The sequence below is a fragment of the Myotis yumanensis genome, unplaced genomic scaffold, assembly GCF_028538775.1.
Source record: "Myotis yumanensis isolate MYYU_CA2020_CCGP unplaced genomic scaffold, mMyoYum1.0.hap1 SCAF_2, whole genome shotgun sequence".
In the NCBI taxonomy this organism is placed as follows: domain Eukaryota; kingdom Metazoa; phylum Chordata; class Mammalia; order Chiroptera; family Vespertilionidae; genus Myotis; species Myotis yumanensis.
Window position 1 is genome coordinate 172,858,099 of NW_027223753.1, and position 19,115 is coordinate 172,877,213.

Consider the following 19,115-nt stretch of genomic DNA (forward strand, 5'->3'; position numbering starts at 1 on the left):
TTTATGCATAATAGTAAATTATTGTATTAAAAATTTTATGGAGGCATATTAAAATTTTTGCATTTATTTAAGCAAAAACTGATCTGAGTCGGGCAACATTCCATCTAGCAGGTAGAAAGGAGCTCCAAGGAGCTGTACAACTGGAAGACTTTTATAAGCAAGAAGGAGTGAGAAAAGAAGTTATACTACGCAAAAGAGCAGGTTAGTTATTGCAAACTTACTTTCCTTTAGGGATGGCAGGGGTCTACCAGGCACATTACTGTTAGGTGGCCCAGGAAAGCGGCGGCGAGGAAAAGAAAGAGAATCGAGTGAATCAGAAAGAAAAAGGAGAAGTTTATTTGCGTTCTCGGGCGAGACCCACCGGCCCAAAAGGTGGGGCCAGTGAATTTCGCGACTTCAGGGAGGGAGGGACATCTCTTTATTCAGGTGTTTGGTGAGGGCGGGGGCCTGAACTGAGGAAGTGCCCGCAGCAGGGATCATCACACATTCAACTGAGGGAGTCTCGGCCGCAGGGGGTGGGCGGCACATTCAGGAATGGGTCAGTATCTGTGTGGGGATCTCTGTGAACTTCAAGGAGAAGCAGGTATCTGTGTCTGGCACGTTGACCTGTGAGAGATTCCAGATCTGTGAGAAATTCCAGAGGAAGTCCATTGTCTCATCCCATGTCTGTATGTATCTGATCCCGGGCTCCCTCCGACCTAACAATTACCTAACTAGTACTCATCAGGAGATTCCTGACTGATTAATTTAAGATTTCATTTTGGGGACAGCCAAAACTGTAAGTAAGTTGTCTTGGTTTGGTGACATGGGGCTTAACATAAGCAACTCCATTTTGGGCCTGTTGCCTTGTGGTTAACAATTGCCATGCCACTTACAACTGTAAAAAAGTGGTAACCACCTAAATGTCCAATGATAGGAGAATGGTTAAGTAAACTATGGTATGTCCATTTGCTGGAATACTGACTAGTCATTACAAATTATGTTTGCGGGGCCTATATAGTGACAGAAATGTCTATGTTATAATGTTAAGTTACAAGCGTACTAGCTGGATAGACCATTGAAAATGCAGGATAATTATACTGTTTCATAAAGCACCTCTATAGAGTAGGGTTGGGAGGTAAAATGAATATAATACAAAAACACTCAGTGTCTCTGTCTGAGACATAGGACTGACTAAATGATGCACTTATTTTTATTCTTTCAGCTTTTCAGTGTTTTCCAAGTTTTCTTTAGTGGGCATGTAACATTCAAAAAAATAATTAAGCGTTTTTTCAAAGGAGGTTTGATGGTAAAGGGTAGCAGAGGGCTAAGGAGGTGGCTTGGAAGGGATGCAGAATCAAGAGGAGAGTGCCTTTTTGGATGGGGATTATGTGATAGTCTTCGTGGTCAATGGAAAGAGTGAGGCTGATATAAGGCTAAAAAGGATGTTCTGGAGGCCATACTAATTAGGGAAGATGAGGGGTGGGGTAGGGTGGGGCAACAGCTTGAGAGAAGAGAAAGACATCTAATCTGAGCTATAGAGAAGAAGGCAACAACTGGTGACTTTGGAGATATACTGGAGGGGAGTGGAGGGAATTTTTACTTGGAAACATTTATTTTAGTTTGGAAACTGGGAGTTTCAGTCAATTGAGGGTCAAGATGTAGGAGTGTGATCAGGGAATTGAGAGAAGCAAATGTATGAATGAACCATTGTGTGCAATGGGAAATAAAGTAAAAATGAGGTGTATGAGGGTTGGTAGCCTCATGGTATACCATCTGAGGATGGAAAGCAACATTTGTCAGGGTATCAACATCGTCGCTATGGGAAGCCCTTCGGTTGGACGGGGCAGACTATAAACAGGAATGGAAAGGTCCAGCTGGAGTTGGGCCCTGGAAAGGCATGCGGTACAGATTATCATTGAAGTCACTGACTGGGGCCTGGGGCTCACAGATAAGGAAGTGAAACCAGGAGGTGTCTGAGGGGTGAACTAATACATAAAAATAGAGAGGCTGAAGTCCTGGGTGAGGCTGAACAACCAGTTTAACCTGATCAAGGGTGACTGAGAGGTGGAAGAAAAGGTGAATAAGGGCAGAGCAAAGGTAGATTTGTCATCAGGATGAGGACAACTGCTCTGTGAGGGTGTGACAATGGGAACAAGAGGGTGGCAGAAACAAAGAAACAGTAGAGGAGGCAAGATGGGGGAGAGAGATTGGGAGGGAGGCCATGGGGTGTTGAAGTTGGCTGAGGCTACAGAGGAGAGACACTAAAGCTATTGGTGAATGTGGGGTAGTCCCTGAGGGTGTCAGAGTCATAATGATAAGATGGAAATGGGCATCCCAAGGACAGAGAAAAATGAACATTTTAGGGATGGTGGTAAAATATCCTAAAAAGCCAATGCAGAGATAGGAGTTGTGTCAACACTAGCAATATTTAACAAAAAGGATTATTTGGGAAATTAATGTTTGTATTATCCTAACATCCATCAACTATTATTAATTGGTACAAGTATTGAAAAACATACCTGAAATTCAATAACTTTAGTACACTAGTTAGATGTGATTAAAAAGCCATGAAGAAGGCAAATAAATGGGACTTATGCAATGCTCTTAATTTAAGAGAGAGCACTCTGCAAAATGATTTTGAAAAAATATAGAGCAGCATTAATGCAAAAATTGTGCAATAAGCACAGTAAATTTAATAAATCCATAACTCATCCTCTCTAAATTATGTTTATTCTTTGGGAGAAAGTTTTCTAGAATATGCACATTTTGAATAATGCTGAGTGTTCAGGCATACATCTTTTAGATAAATACATCACATAGGAAACTGGTCTAGGTAAATTCAAGTGAGGAAATCCTGGAGACATTTGGAAAAGCAGTGTCGGAATTCAAATAAGAGACCCACCCTGTAGTCTAAAGTTGGAAGTTATCTGTGTAAGACTAAGAGTTTAAATCACAAGTGAGGATCAACTTGTCGAGCAGAGGATACACATTTAAGAGAAGGTCCGAAACATGATCTTCTGAAGACACCAAATTCAGAGGACAGGAAGAGGAAGCAATAAGGAAAGACAGTTACCGAGGACTTAGAATGTGTCAAGAAGGTTCCAAGCATCTATTCCAAACATTCCATTTAGTCTTACAGCCATTCCGGGCTGTTGTATACACCTGGATGTATAATGAGGGCAATGAGAAATGAAAGGTAAAGCAACTTGGCCCAGGTCATGCAGGTCTGTCAGATTCACTGCTTCTTTAAGAAGCATAGGTTAGCCTGATGTAGAATAATAAACTGCACAATTTCAAGATAGAGAGGTAACTCAATTGAAATTAATCACTGCCCTTTGCTGAGGCAGTGGGTAAATGGGTAAGTGGGTAATTGGGTAAATGGCACCACCATCTACCCAATTAGAAAAGCCACAAATCCAGAAGTTATCCTCCATCTCCCTCTTTCTCACCTCCACATCGAATTCATCAGCAGGTTATATTTTTGGTTTACTACATCTGCTGCCCAATACTTTAGCCTAAGGTACACTTACCTCTTCTCTAGAAAGCTCCAGTCACTTCCTATCCTATGGCTACTCTTGCCCAGCTATAATTCATTTATTCTATAGCAACTAACAAGGTGAATGCTATTAGTATTTGGAGCATCAGTTAATCATTGTTCATTGTTGGGATTTCATTGGTTGGGCTCTCCAGTTCATTTCAGAATGTTTAGCATCCCTAGCCTCTGCCCAGTAGCATCCCAAGTAAACGCCTCCACTTACATTCAAACATCTCTGTGAGGAGAAGGTGATGCTGCCCCATCCAACCTCACCCCATCCTCAGGTTGAGAACCATGGAGCCCAAGTGAATTTTTAACATAAATCAGAACATATTACTGCCCTGCTTAAAACCTTTCATGGTTTCCCATTGCACTGAAAATGACATTTCATCTCCTTCTGGGGACCACAAAGCTGCTCATGACCTGGCCCCTGTCCACTTTTCTAACCTCATCTTCTACATCCCTCCTCATCTTGCTTTCTTCCTTTATTATTCTTGGCTACATCAACCTATTTCTTGCCTCCAGGCCTTCATGTCTGCTATTCCCCTGGAATAACTCCTTCCTTGGCTCTTCTTGACTGACCCTTCTCTCTTTCTTTGGGCTTAGGCACTAATGCTTATGTAGGTGTGACACTGGCAATGGCCATCCTGGCTAAGACTAAAAGCAGGCTTTGCTGAGAGATGGAGAGAAAGAGAGGAGGAGGAGGAGGAGGAGGAGGAGGAGGAGGAGGAGGAGGAGGAAGAAAGAGGAGATAGAAGAGGAGAAAGAGAAGGAGGAGGAGGAGGAAGGGGAGGAGGAGGAAGGGGAGGAGGAAGAAAGAAGAGATAGAAGAGGAGAAAGAGAAGGAGGAGGAGGAGGAAGGGGAGGAGGAGGAAGGGGAGGAGGAAGAAAGAAGAGATAGAAGAAGAGGAGGAGGAGGAGGAGGCGGAGGAGGAGGAGGAGGAGAGAGAAGATATGATATCTTTTGAATCCCTGGATCTGGCTATGCCTTAGGTAGGACTCCTCCATTTGAATTCTCAGTACACATTCCCCTTTTTACTTAAGCTACTTTGGGTTGGGAATCTCTCACTCACTCTCCATGGAAAATAATGTGACTAATACTCCATGTGCTCCCTCACAGCCACACCTGTGTGTACAAGGTTGGACAGAAGGTGAGTCTTTTTTAGCGCTGGGTAAAATATGACTCTTCAGGATCTAAGTCAAGCTCCCACAAAGAAGAACTAGAATCCTTAGCAGAGTTGCTCAAATCTTCTCCAGTTCTCCACTAAATATTTATCCTAGCACCCTGCCCCATCGTTTCCTTTATTTCTTCTCCCGTCTCTTTATATATTTTGCCCTAAATAGGCTCAAAACTCTTTGTTGAAAAAGAAGTCTTTTCTCCACCCAATTATCCTTTTAAATTACATCTTATTTCTCCCACCCTTTGCAATCAAACTGCTTGAAAGAGAATACATGTGGCCCTCCATGTCCTTATCTTAGACTACCACCAATCAACCCTCTGCAACTAGGCTTTTACACTCATCCTTCTAGTAAAACTGCATTTGCCAGTGGTTACCATGACTTCCAAGAAAGTCAACTAACCATGGCCTTTTCTCAGTCCTCATTCTCATTGATCTTTCTGCAGCATTTAACCCAGCTGACCATACCATCCTTGTCTTCCTTGACTTCTAAGATACCTAGTGGTTTTACCACCTTCCTGGCCATTCCTTCTGGGATACTGGCAAAACCTCAAGGCAAGAATGATAGCTGATGGTCAATGTTTGATTCAGTCTTCTTGGTTCCAGTGAAGCCACTAACTGGTTGTTAGTCTCGTCCCTTTAAAATTCTATATTAAAGAGACCATCTTTTAGATCACTCAGAACAAAAATTGAAATTGTCTAGGCACCATTCTATAATGGGAACTGTTTATCCCTTTATGTTATCCGAGTACTTTAATAATGCCTACAAATGCCCACTGAATTTACCTGTCCACACATCCCTTCTCTAATCATACTGTAAATAGAGCTTTCACTTAAAGCTTTAAAATAGATTGGCTGGAAAGACCAATCCTGCATCATAACATGAAGTGTATACAGTACAATCAACAGTTATTTTAAACATATATAATAAGCAGTGTAATTAAAATTACTTGCCTGTGTTAATTGCCAATCTCTCTTTACCTGGGTATTGAGGAAAACAATGGTTGGTTTGGCTGTACAAAGTTAAGGCACTTGGACTTTGTTTAGCCATATTTTTTACCTTTATGAAATGAAAAGAATTATTTTCTTATAAGGAAATGGGCATATCTTATGGGATTTTAGCAGATTCTAGTCTCACTTTTTCCTGTGTATAGCAATACAGCATATTTTTGTTCTATTTTATCTCTATTTTCATTTTGCTTTTGCTTAGGGACACTTGTAGAGTGGCTGTTGGGAAGACAAGCCATACACATGAGCTTGGAGGAAGTAGGCAATAATTATGACCACATTTCTGCTTAGCACCTTCTTTATTCAGGAAGATCCTTCAGACACTTTTATTAACAAGCAAATAAAAGTTTGGCAAGAGCACCTCTCAAAGTCACAGTTACAGTTGTTTTTCTGAGGTCAAAGAAGGCAGGGAACATAATGGTGGTGGCTTATTATCAGAACAATGACAAATTGCCAGCCTTATGCCTTTCCTCAAACATAACCATCACCCCCTTTGCTTCTGTTTTCTGAAGAAGGATGAGAAGTTGGGATTCAAGACTTAATATTAATCTAGACCACATGTAGCACTTGCCTTTTAGCAGACAAGGCCCCTACCCCTACTCAGACTTGGACAAAATGATGGCTATGTTCTCTCTGCCAATCCTTCTCATCCCTGACCTTCATCTAGATCTTGAAGTGTCTGATTCTCCCGGGGCAAGGGTGGACCACTGGACTGGCAGCAACAGCCACACCAGGCTGTGCCACGTTGGGTGCTTTCCCGACTTCTCCTGAGGCAGACTCCACTGAGGCTGCACCCGAGAAGGTGTGGCGAAGGTCATAGTGTGCCCAGTGCACCGGCACGGGTAGCGGTGGAGCTGCCGCCAGCAGGGGTCCCACCACAGGAGCTTTGGGCAGGTTAGCTGGAGGTGTAGCCACAGGGGAGTTGTCTGGTTGAGGCTGTGGTAACACAGGCAGGAGAGAGAACCGTTTCCATAGGTTAGCTATCTTTCTCCTCCTGGACAAGGCCACCCATGCTTTTAGGTGGAACCCCACCCAATTCTTTCTCAGCAATAATTTCTATTTACATGAAATCTGGCAGAAAAGAACTACCTAGGTGCAAAGGATTATCATAAGAGATGCAGGGAAGAGTAATTGGCTATGATAGCCCCCTCTCACCAATTGTCTTGGGCACTGTGGACTTAGACACGTCTCATGAGCAAAGGCACCCTACCTGATGGCTAACCTTCACCAGCAGCGTTACCCTCTTTGTCATCTACACCTGCAGCCACTGGGAGCTGCTGGAAAGATCTGGCCACCTGGTCTCTGCAACTCAGAAAACCTCTCTCACCCCACAAATATAAAGTGGCCTTGTCAAATGCCTACTAGGATGGTTCTACCCTGTAGGCACCAGTTCTCAGGCTGGGAAGGAATGGCTGAAATACCCTTCCATTTGGTGATGGTTCCACATACCCCAGTGCTATTTATCATGGTGGGTCAGAGCAGCAAATTCCCTATAATTACTAACACACTACATAAATGCCAAGGGGTCATTGTATTCTGAAGATGAGGGCAAGTGTATCCATGACTCCCTTACCTGTGTTGGGAACACTGTACAGGTCACTGCAACTTTTTCATTTCTATTGAGCAGCCCCTTCTCAGTGAGTGACCCCTTACAGAAGCCATATTGCTGCCACAGAAAGACAGGAGTTATTTGAACTGGTTCAATAAGTGGATTTCTCTCCCAGTTTCATTGATACTCCAACATGTCAAAGGAAAGAAAACAAATCCTTGAATTATTAATTTCTTTCTTTTTTTAAAACACACAGTTTTCTAAAGTTTATAGTTTCTGCTTACAGAATATATATATATATATATATATATATATATATATATATATATATATACATATATATATATATATCATATAATTCTATATAGAATGTGAAAGACACAGAAATGCTTTGAGAAATCCCCCATAATCCCTCATATGGTACTAACTCAGGAGAGTTCCCATTAACGTCCATGTATTTTTCTTATTTTAAAATACTGATTGAATATCATTTAAAAATTGGGATCATTGTAACTATAACATTCAGTATTATGTGTTTTCTCTTACTATAATATGAGAGCATTTTCTTACATCATTCATTATTCCTTGAAAACATAATTTTTAGTGTCTGCATAATTTTCTATTTACTGATGTGCCATTATTTTATTCAGTGACTCCCCTGTTAGACATTCAGATCTTCTGTGGGTCATTATGTATCTATGATAAATCATCTTTACAGATATATATTAATTATGGAACTATTTTATTTCAATTAATTAATGTATTTCTCAAATTTTATTTTCCAATTACTGTTTACATTCAATATTACTTTTGTATTAGTTTCATGTGTATATAGATATATTTCTGTCAAATATCTCTGATGTTCTCTTTAGGCTAAATTCCTAGAAGTGGACTTTATTGGCCCCAATGACTTGAAAGATTTAATATCAGGGGTATGTCTAGAAAATCTACACTTCACAGTGCCAGCAATCGGGCATGATTTGGCTTAGTTAGGAACAGTCGCTGTCATTTTCCTAACACCAGGGACCTTCAGCAGGTGAAATGATGTGAGGACAGTTCTTAAAAGGAGGAGGTGACACCTCAGAAGAAGGCTGGCATGACCCAGCCCCATAGGGAGTGGGTATTTTGCACTGTGATCCCCTTTCCACAATCCCAAGATTAGCATCCTTAGCTTGCTCTAAGGATGCTCTGTTCTACAACCAGCTTTGCCATCCCCAGGGCCTGGCCCACTTACCTTTTCTGCCAGCAAGTTACATTTGGCTGGGTCTGTGACCTCTTTAGCAACACAGTCAGTGGCAGCTATTGCAAACTCCACATAGGTCGTAAGTGTACGATACTGATGAGAGAAATGAAAATGCTCATGAGGTCACACGACTTGGCATGAAAAAGGCAGGGAAAGAGAGGCTGGAGGGAAGTAGCAAGGGCCCTGTCAGTGCACACTCCGGGGAGCACCTTTCACATAGACCACAGTGAGTGGCCAGAAAAGATGGCCCCAATGGGTTGTAGAGGGCGGTTATTGTGGCTTCATGTTCTCCAGTATTGAATACAGAGTTTGGGGGCAGGTCTCCCCTGAAAGAGGTTTAAGTATCCACTGCCCATCATTCAGGGCAGAGTGAGTTTTCAAATAGGAAGCAGGAACCCAGTGGCCAACCTTCCACTGATCTGGGTGAGAAACCTGCCTCCCCCACCCCAGCTCCCTCCTGGGCTGCACTTTGAGACCCAAGGTTCAGGTTATTCCAAGATAGAGCGGGACAGTAAAGAAATCAATTGCTACCTCTCCCACCAACTGTAGAGAGCAGGATCAAATGAAAAAAATAGAAATGAAGGTATGGAAGATACTTGTACTTTTTTATAGTTCTTATGGAACATATAGACACTTACAATAATAAAATCCCTGTTATTTGGTGGAGTCTGGGGGTGAGGGTGCCCTGAGAAGCACATATTCTGGTTAATAGATTTCCAAATATGCCATGGCTGGTATCCAGAAAACCAGTTTAGAATTCTGTTGCATTCAAATATGCTAAACTATCCACAGTATAATTAGATTTTTTTCAGTGACTCAAAAGGCATTTTAGGATCCCACCATTATACACCTATCCGTGTGAGTAGGCCTGTGCCTTTGTATCAATCAGGAGTATCAGTGAGGATGGATGATAAAGATATGAAGACCCATGAATTTCCGGTGGGTGCTTCTGAACAATGTGGGAACTCCCACCCGCTGAACCGAGAGCCACAGGGTTAACTGGAGCTGAGAAACTGGGGACTGGCAGCATCTGGCTGTTTTATGTTAGAAAGACACTGAGATCCTGATGATACGCAGGGTCCTCATACCCTCCAGGACTCTTTTCCCCACTCCTCTCCTTGCCTTCCGGTTACTGCCCCTGCACCCGCTCTGCCCCTCACCGCGTGCATTGCCGAAGTGCCACCAGACTGCTCAATTTATCAAAGGGCCTCAGTCTTACCGCAATTCGAGCCCGGGAAACTTCTACAAGCTGGAAATAGGAGCCATTAGTTTGAGTGTTGAAAGCGGTCAGAGCAGCCTCTACAGCGTGCACCACCTTGGTGTTATTAAGCCGAATCTAAGCACAGAGAGAAAAGGATCAGGGAGGGTTGTCATTCTCCGGGGCATTCACCCCAGCTCTGCTTATTTAGAACGGGCTAAGACAGGATCCAAATGGCTTTAGGCATTTTCTCTGCTTCTTTAAAAAAAAAATCTTTATCGTTGAAAGTATGACAGATGTTTCATTGACACCTCCCCACAAGGCCTTCGCTGCACTATTGTGTGTGTCCATGGGTTATGCATATAAGAGCTATGGTAATCTTTTCCCGTCCTCACCCTCACCCTCACCCCCCACACCCGCCCACCTCCACCTTCCCTCTGAGATTTGACAGTCTGTTTCATGCTTCTATGTCTCTGGACCTATTTTGTTCATTAGATTCCACATGTGAGTGAGATCATGTGATCCTTGTCTTACTCTGATGGCTTATTTCGCTTAGCATAATCGCTGCTTCTTACTAAACCTTCAGTAGGCTCCTGTCAGGCTGGCATTTCTGCAGGAGCCCTGCTCATCAAGGCGCAACTTTCACCTCCAAGGAGAATAGCTCCCTAAAACAGGTTTACAAACCCAGAACCCAGGAAGTTTGGCTTCTCCTTTTCCTCACCAACAAAGTGGCTAGAGCGTTGATAACAATGCAGGTTCCTTCCTCGCTCTCTCTACAAAGTCAAAATAAGAAGAATCATCTCTACCTGGACTGGAATCACATTTTGCGAACAACACAGTAAACTGGCCGTCCTGTTTCAGCACATGGAAATCACAGTCTCCTTCCACAGCCTAGAGAAATAAACCCACAGTGAGGGCCTGGGAGGAGGGCTGGCCTTTCACTTCTCACCCAGGGAGGGCTTGGTCCCTCAGGCATGGCTGTCAAAGGTGGGCCTCACAAAATCACCTTCTGGGGCGGAGGGGGGGTAATATTGACACATTACACTCTGGTTGCAAAGAGGGCTACAATAAGAAAGTTGAACTGTTGCAAAAATTAGCCCCAGGAAAGGAGGCTTCAAGTGGCAATTTTAGAAACTGCACACTGGCTAGCCATGAGGGCCACCTGGGCAGCTGGATAAAGAGGCCTGCTCCATGCAGAACCACGGTGGATCTGGTTGGGCCACCATCCGAAATCACCCGAAGAGGGCCACTCACGTGCTCCACCAGTGACCGCACAGAGCAGTTGGCCACGGGGGTGGGGTCCAGTGCGTGGCAGGTGGTTTCCAGCGTGTCTATTTCCAATTCAAACACCTCTCCCGTGGGCCGCTGTGGAGACACAGGATGAAGAAGTGAGCAGTGTATTGCCCCGTTCCTGTTGATCAGGCCAAAGCGTGAGCCCCCATTGGGCTTGAACCCACCACCTGTTGGAGAGGTGAGGGAAGTCATTCCTACTGTGTGCAACTCCACCCAGCGCTGACCTGCCCGTGGGCAAAACCACAACGGGTCTTCCTAGTCCTCCTCTATTGGCTGGGCAGGTGCTTAAGGGTGTTTACCAGGAAGAAGGGGGCGTGAGCTTGGACAGGTGATGGAATCACAGCCATCACTCTGAACTCTGGAAGCTAAAAGTGAAGCTGACACCTATTTAATTTTTAAAATTTCGCCCTTCAAGCAGTGCTTTAAAAAAGTCAGCTTTGGATTTTTCTCAGTGAAGCAGTAAAGTAAGGTGGTGTAGGATGATATCTTACTGTCTCTAGTTTTTCTCCATCCCTCCCTTTACTTCTTTTTTCCTTTCCTCTCATTAGCTACTTTCCTTCCTCCCTGCGCCACCCCCCCACCCCCCCATTTCCTTTTCCTTCCTAAAGGCTTTTGTCTTGGGCTTATAAATGCCAGATGCAAAGTTGCTGCCCTCTACTGCCCCCTGCTGGCGATGAGCGGGGAGAGGAGCCTCTCTGACAGAGGAGGCAGTGTGTAACCAGGAGTTGTGGAGGAGGCAGTGATAGGAGAACTATAACTCCTTGGAATTGTTCTTGCCAGTTCACCTGTTTCTGTATCCTTTCTTCAAAGCCTGCAAAATCAAGAAGGTATGAATATGCCTTTTATTTTATTATTTCACCCCAGTTCTTCTTGCCTCTTTTTTCTGTTCTTCCTTACTCGCTAGTACCTGAAGCCTCAGAATCTCCTCTACGGGAGAAAGCTGTGTTTTATGATGTGCAGATGTGCCCAAGTTAACTTCCTGAAAACATCCAGAGCTGCAGGGAGTAGGAGCCGCACACTTCTGGGCTTCTCAAGGAAAGTGACTCCCAAGCTCTGCCTTTAGAGAAAACCACGCTGTCTGTTCATTACCTTTTCCACACAGATGCACGTTGCTATTCCATCTGAAATGATCAGTTTCCTCTGTACATCAGTGTGGTTGCAGAGCTCCTAGAATCCATCTGGGACAATCCTGATTTTAGATATTTTGTCCCATTAGGAAATCAGATGTTAGTCAGTTCAGATATCTTGATGTTTACCTTATTTCCCTTTCTAGATTCTAAAACTCTTGTGGGCACTATGTCTTTTCTTATCTTTGTATTGGCTTGAACCATTAAAAAGCCAATATTTGGCCCTAGCCGGTTTGGCTCAGTGGATAGAGTGTCAGTCTGCAGACCAAAGGGTGCTGGGTTTGATTCCGGTCAGGGGCACGTACCTTGGTTGCAGGCTCCTCCCTGGCCTGGGCCCTGGTTGGGGTGCGTGCAGGAGGCAACCAATTGATGTGTTTCTCTCACATCAATGTATCTCTCTGTCTTTCCCTCTCTCTTCCACTCTCCCTAAAAACCAATGGAAAAATATCCTCGAGTGAGAATTAACAAAAAAGCCAATATTGGATTGCTTTTAATACACAAAAATGGCAATTTCATATGGTTCAACTTAATATAGTGCCTGACACTTGCCCACTGTTCTTGCCCACAGAAGGATTCTACTCAACATTTGCTGAAAGAATTATTCCTCATCAGATATACAATTTAATTTCAAAATAGTCAAGAGACAGATGCCTTTTCCTCACTTCTCCAGTTCTTTCAACTGATGCCCAAGACATGTTTTCTAGCTTGACCTTTATTGTCGCTGACTGCATTGGTTTCTTGTCCAGCATGTGAGGACGTAAATCTCCTTCATGCCAAGACTTCTCTCTGGAATGTGGAATGTGGGAGGAGCTTGTGCGGAGGAAGGAACACAGATCTAGAATGGAATCCCAGACCAGTGCTTACTAATTATATGACCTTGGGCAAAAAGGAAAGAAAAAAAAAAGCCCTAATTTGTCAGATCCTTGGTTTCCTCTTATGTAAGACAAGGATAATACCTACCACACAGGACTAGGGGCAAGGGGTGGGAGGAGTTAAGCAGATAATATATGTGAAAGGGCCTGGCATATAAAAGGTAAGTTGTCAAATCCAGAAATAACTGAAGCAAAGAAAGATAAGTGATTTCCAATCAATGATAATTTGGCAACTAGAATTCAGTCTCTTGCAACCTGGGTTTTCTAGCTAGCCACTTTCTGCCTTTGATCTTCAAATTACCCTTTTCTTTTCCTATAAATTTCCCCTAACCCTAGCACTCTCCTTGCCAAGAACCGTGACTACAGAAGAGGATGTGTCCTCTCTTGCCCTGCACCTGCCCCCTCCCTCCCTCTGGGGAAGAAATCAGAGTCTACCTCTCTGCAGTTTCATTTTTGCTGGGAGATGTGATCTTCTGAGACACCCAGTTAAGCTCCACAAACAGGTCTTTCAGCTCATACGCAGGAGGTTCACTTACCCGAGACCACACCTCCACTTTGTCAATCTGGTTCAAGGTGTGCTTGTAGCCCCGAAAAAGGTTCTTATTGAGGTAGTCCATGGCCACCAGGGCTGCTTGCTCTGATTCTGGGTCATCACAGTCCAGTGCTCTATAACCCAGACCTGGGTTAGGAGGAGAGACAGCGTGGCAGCCCCAGAGCTGAGCAAGGCAAAAGACCAGGACGAGGGACTTCATGGCTGCTCCGGGGAGACCCTGGCAGGTGGACAGATGCTGGAGGCTTCAGAAGAAACTCAGGTGCTCTCTGGGAAAGGTAGACCAGTGGAGAGGCCAAGGGCTTTATTTATCTGTCAAAGCCTCCCAGAGGAATTGCATAAGGACGTGGGATGATTTCTGTTGTGGTTCCAAGAAAATTCCTGCAAACATCACCCCTGGAAAAACAAACAGGTTAGGACATTGCTGGCCCCAAGAAATCTGCCAAATCAATGCTTCTGGGGATGGGGCGGTGGTGGCATGGGAACACGGGAACAGCAGCAAAGAGAGGAGGCTGAGGGGATGTGGTGTGCATGGAGGTGAGGGGGGCTGGCACAGCCCTGGAGCGCTGTGGGTTTGGCAGCAGAGGGAGTGCCTTCTATTGTGATTTGAGCACATGAGGGGGTCTGTGAAGGGGGATGTGCAGCAACTTGATGGAATCCTCTAATGTTAGGGAGTGTTATCTCTTCTAGAGGGATCTGGAGGGAGGACAAGGCCCACAGATGTAGCAAAGGTATATCTAGAATGAAAAGGAGTAGCTATGGGAGATGCCAAGATGTTAGGTAAGAGCCTTGGAGGCAGGAAGGAAAGAATGCTTCTGCCTAAAGTGGGAATGGGGGAGAGGAAGGGAGAGAGAGAAGAGAAGAGGGGATTCCCACAGCAGAGCAGGGGAGGCTAGGGTCAGCAGAGCAAGATGGAGTTCCGTACTCCCTCATCCTCTTGTCTCCAGACCTCATTGCCAGGGCCCTGTAGGTGACAGCACATACATCCCTGACCTGGGTCTACTGGGTGGCTGGGTGTGATTGGCACCAGTGCTGTGCGCCCTGCAGCCCAAGCCCCCACAAGTGCATAAGTGCAGCAGAGGGAGCCCTGGGCTAACAGCCACTCACTTGCCAAAGCTCTGGGTTTGAGTCCCCCACTGCAGGCTGAGACACTGCAGGGGCCTCCTAAATGTCCTTCGAAGCCTTAGCAGAGTTAGAGTAGGTCTTTCTGGGCCACCGTAAGCACAGGGCCACAGTGTTGGGTCCATTTTAAATGGCCCTGGACAATCCCAGGTGTAACTTCCAAAGAGGTGAGGAGGATAGCAGGATGTTTGGAAAATATGAGGACCTGGTGTGGTTTAGCCTGGAGCAAGGAAGCCTAACAAGAGACCAACATGTTCTTCAAACATTTAGAGGTCATCATTGTGTGTGGGTGGATTTGTTCTGCTGTTTGCTATTGCTTCAGAGAACAAAGCTTGGTTTTGGAAAAAGAGGGAGTCATCTACAGGGGACCTCACTAATATTGATTTGCTGGGGGAGGGAGGCAGACAGGGGAATGTGATGGGCCACAGGAAGGACCAGTTTCACATTTACTCCCAGCTGCTCCTACACTAACTCAGAATCTCAATGACAGAAGTTCAGAGGTGTGGTCAGGACTCCGGGTTCTCTTTGAGAGGGAGATCCTGGCTCTTACAGACACAAAGCCAGCTCTGGCCAAGATGATCCTCAGAGCCAGGGGTGACTTTCCATCAGCCTTTGCCTCATTTTCTGCAGGGTTTTAACTCATGAGCAACGGTTTGTGGATACAATGCTTTTCTTTTTCCTTTTTTAAAAATAATGTTGTAAAATACAAAATATGGCCATTAGTAAAAAATCTGAAAATCACAAAAATATATGCAGTGAGCAAATATTTCATGTCATAAGCTCAGGTATGTAAAATATAAGTTTATTTTCCACCACACAATTGAGTTTCTGATGCTGAGCTCTCTTTTGTAAATATTTAATCGCTTCCATGTAACCTGTCCTCCCAGACACTTGGGTTGAAACCCAGTCCCAAGGACTGTTTGCCTCTCGTGCTTCTCTCCCCTCTGGCGTTCAAAGCAAGTCTGAAGTGGAGGGGGCAACTTATGCAAATATGACTCTAGCCAAGGGCAGTTAGGCTGCAAAGGCCTTAGTCGTCTGTCCTTAGTCACATCCCCTTGCCATGTCCATCTGTCCTTAGTGCATCTGTCCTTAGTCACACCCACCTGGCATGTCCACCCAGGAGTTCAGGTCCTCTTGCCCCATCTGGTCCCTAGAAAAACGTCCTCGTGCAACCCCAATCAGAAGTCCCCTTATGTCAGCTGTGGGACCCTTTTTAGGGCTTCTCTCACCTACTAGTAAGTGCTACTCCCTCCTTAAACTTGGGAACATTTAGCTGCTGTGCCCCCCTACAGCATGGGGCATGTCATAAAGCTGCCTTCAAGCCCATCTGCCTAGACACCTCCTGCAGTCATGGCCCACCACTGCTCTGGTGCCACCTGCAACCCAGGGAGCTTCTCCCTATGGTGTGATGTCTCCCTGTGCTATCTGTGTGCCCTTTCACCTCCCCCATCCTGTGATGAGGCCCGGCCCCCTCTGCTCTGGGATTTCCACACTGATCTTGGGGTGGTTCTATTGCCATCCCAACCTGAGGGTAGGGAGAGAAAGAAAAGTCCTGTTTGATCATCCTTTCTAATCATTTATGTATTGTACTGGGATCATTTATTTTGAAATCTTTGCTCTTGGATCATCCATAGGTGACAATTTCTAAAGCACTAGGTATTGTCCTCTTTTGCTGATGCCAGGAAAACAAAAAGCAATCCATAACTCACCTCTTATCCTATCACCTATAAACAGAAAAACAAACTCATCCACAATCTCATTGCCAGAGATAAACAGGGTTTATGGTTTGAGTGCATTTCCATTTTTTCTTTTTCCTATGTGAGGGGTTATTTTAATGGAATTTAAATCATATTGTATATACAACTTGGTATTCTCCTTTTTTATTTAATATTATAACTGGGTTAGACTTGAAAAACATGCTTATAATGACTGTGTGTATCATTATTTATTTAACAATTCTCTTACTGTTGGACATTTAGTTTGTTCTCAAGCAATCACTATCATATACCAAAGCTTCAATGACATTTATTTTTTCCTTTGGGAATCTTTGGCTTTTTAGTTATTTTTTCAGGATAGATCTTTATTAGTGAAATAATTTTTTATCAAATGATTTGGATATTTTTAAAGCTCTTAATTTCTCTGGCCAAACTGCCTATCAGAAAGGCTATGCGAGTTGATAGCCCCACCATTGAACTGGTGTGCTACGCCCAGTCAGATGTTTTCCATTTATCTCTGGTACTGTTTCCATCCTGACTTTTGTGGGAACTTAGATGTGGGGAAAGCATCAGAACTCTTTTAAAATGGGGTTTGTTAATATCTTTGGGTTTATCCCAAATATCTCATAGTCTAATTCTTATAAATTGAAATAACTTTGGTGTCAAGCTGAATAAAATGGTCTCTCATTTAAATTTTTTTCAGTTTCCTTAGAAAGAAATGTTACCGTTTACTTACTGGCAGTGAAGAAGAAAATAGATAATATGTTGGTATGTTTTCCAAAAGACCTGTACCAAAGAGTGCCAAGGGAAGCTGGAGGTACCAATTCCAAATTTGGACCGATTTTCACCTGCCGAATGCCCAGAGCATACACTCATGAGTGCTCCATTCTCCACCCCCTTCCCCTCCTCCCACAGCTCCAGTTCCTTTGCATGCAGTAGGAGATAGGCATTTACTTCTCTTTCTGGTCATTTGTTTCATTATTTTAATTACTTATCGGTGCAATTTTCTATGAGCCCCACATCACAGTATTAAAATAATACTCTTCCCACCCACACTAACTGTGTCTGATAGTGTATGGAGGATATCAGGGGCTTTGAGAGCAGGTTGAGGAGAGCAGGCCCAAGGTCTAAGGAGCAGAAGAGAATCAACTGCCTCCAGGAGGGTACAGCAGGGCGCTGGGAGGCACTTGTTGGGCAGAGTTGTGCGCTGACGGTGGAGATCTCAAGATGGCAGCTGTGGGTGCACCAGGTCTCTGAATCAGTCAGTAGAGCTCTGCACTAGGAGAGCAATGCACCCAAACTGTTCCCAGGCAGCATTCAGCATGTGTGGTTGCCAGTCCGGAGGCAGGACAGGAAGGGTCCCAGGAAGCTCGGGGTCAGAGTTGCTGAGGTGGTTGCTGCTGGGGCCCTGCCAGCGGAAACAGGTTTCCAGGGATAGCATAGGACTAGAACAGGGTGAGAATCACTCCAGGCAGCGAGGACTGAGGAGAGAGCTAGAAACCCAGCCTCTCACAAAACAGGACATGGACAAGTGCACGTCAGCAAAAGCCAGAGGAACAATTGGTTTTTGCCGAGAGGAGGTGGCAGTGGTTGGTGTTTAAATCATTGGGCCAGATTCCTGGCTCTGCCCTTTCTGGTGTTTGAAGGGCCTAGGTCCTGAGAGGCCAAGGATTAATTACTGATAAGTGTGGTGTTTCTTCATTTATATGGGCATTTATGAAACACCTACTCTCCGTGATGTTGGGTGCCTGGATGCAGAGAAGACACCATTTCCCATGAAGGAACTCATCTTGACTCATCTGGTCCAGTGACATTGGATTAGCCAAGAACTATAAGTTATATGAAATTATAATATTTGTCCTGTGGAGAAAGACTGGGATTTATTTCTCCAATGTAAAGAGCATCGCTTAATGGAATGCAGGTTACCCTTGTCCAAGGACCTGTCAGATTTCCCGAGAAGGTAACTTAGCACCAGTTGCCCTGAAGGTAATTTGGAAGAGCCCTTTGCATTCAGTGCCAATGCACCGAAGTTGGGAGACGTGAGCCAGAGCATATCGTGGTAAAAATTATTAAACCACAGTGACCAGAGGTGATTGCTCCCTTTCTTTGGATGAAGAAAAGGCTCTGTAAGCTTTCCCCTAATCCTGCCCTCATAACCACGACTTGGTTCTGAAAATCCAAACCCTGAAAAGACATACATTTGAGGGAGTAAATGGGGGGAAGTAGGTCCTGGACTAGGGTGGGGCAAGGGAGAGGGTGAAGGTGCAACATTTAAGGAGGCGCTCATTCTCAGGATAGCACCTCCTTAAATGTTGTGCCTTGGGCCTCTTTTTTTGCCGCATCCTAGTCCCAGCCTGGGGAAGAGGCATAATCTAAATCCAGGATAGAAGCAAGTTTGTACTTCACCAAATCTTTCTACTCTTTCAAGGCAAGTTCTAGAACCCATTTGGGTTGTTGATCCTATGTGTGAAATTGGCCTCAAGAACAAAGCGATCCTTGCGGTAGGCTTTTCATTATCACATAAGAAACTATAAGAAACCTTCCATTCTCTTTTGTTTGGAAAACTTCAAACTATATACTGTTTAGTGCGGCTTTGACACCCACTCAAATGTCTGTCTCTCAAAAGTGAGAATCATTTTAGGGTTAAAGAAAACATGGGGAGATTTGAATTTTCTGGGGCTGGAATGGCTTCTCAGGAAAACATCTTCATCATGGTGATTCCTTATTCTGCAAAAGGTGTTGC

The 19,115-nt window shown here is 44.4% G+C and overlaps 1 protein-coding gene and 1 long non-coding RNA gene across 2 annotated transcripts; both read right to left on the reverse strand.

The window, feature by feature from the left end:
• Window positions 1–313: 313 nt before the first annotated feature.
• Window positions 314–3,137, reverse strand: LOC139004018 (uncharacterized). The gene is made up of 2 exons (XR_011470321.1): window positions 3,056–3,137; window positions 314–606 (listed from the first exon to the last, which is right to left on the reverse strand). It is a non-coding gene; the product is annotated as an uncharacterized lncRNA (long non-coding RNA).
• Window positions 3,138–5,983: 2,846 nt separating this feature from the next.
• On the reverse strand, window positions 5,984–13,796 carry AHSG (alpha 2-HS glycoprotein). Its single transcript, XM_070406616.1, is given in 7 exon segments — window positions 5,984–6,639; window positions 7,277–7,369; window positions 8,487–8,588; window positions 9,715–9,870; window positions 10,447–10,584; window positions 10,948–11,058; window positions 13,522–13,796. Coding segments are annotated over 7 exon segments (1,089 nt in total). The 5' UTR covers window positions 13,738–13,796; the 3' UTR covers window positions 5,984–6,366.
• Between the last annotated feature and the right edge of the window lie 5,319 nt (window positions 13,797–19,115).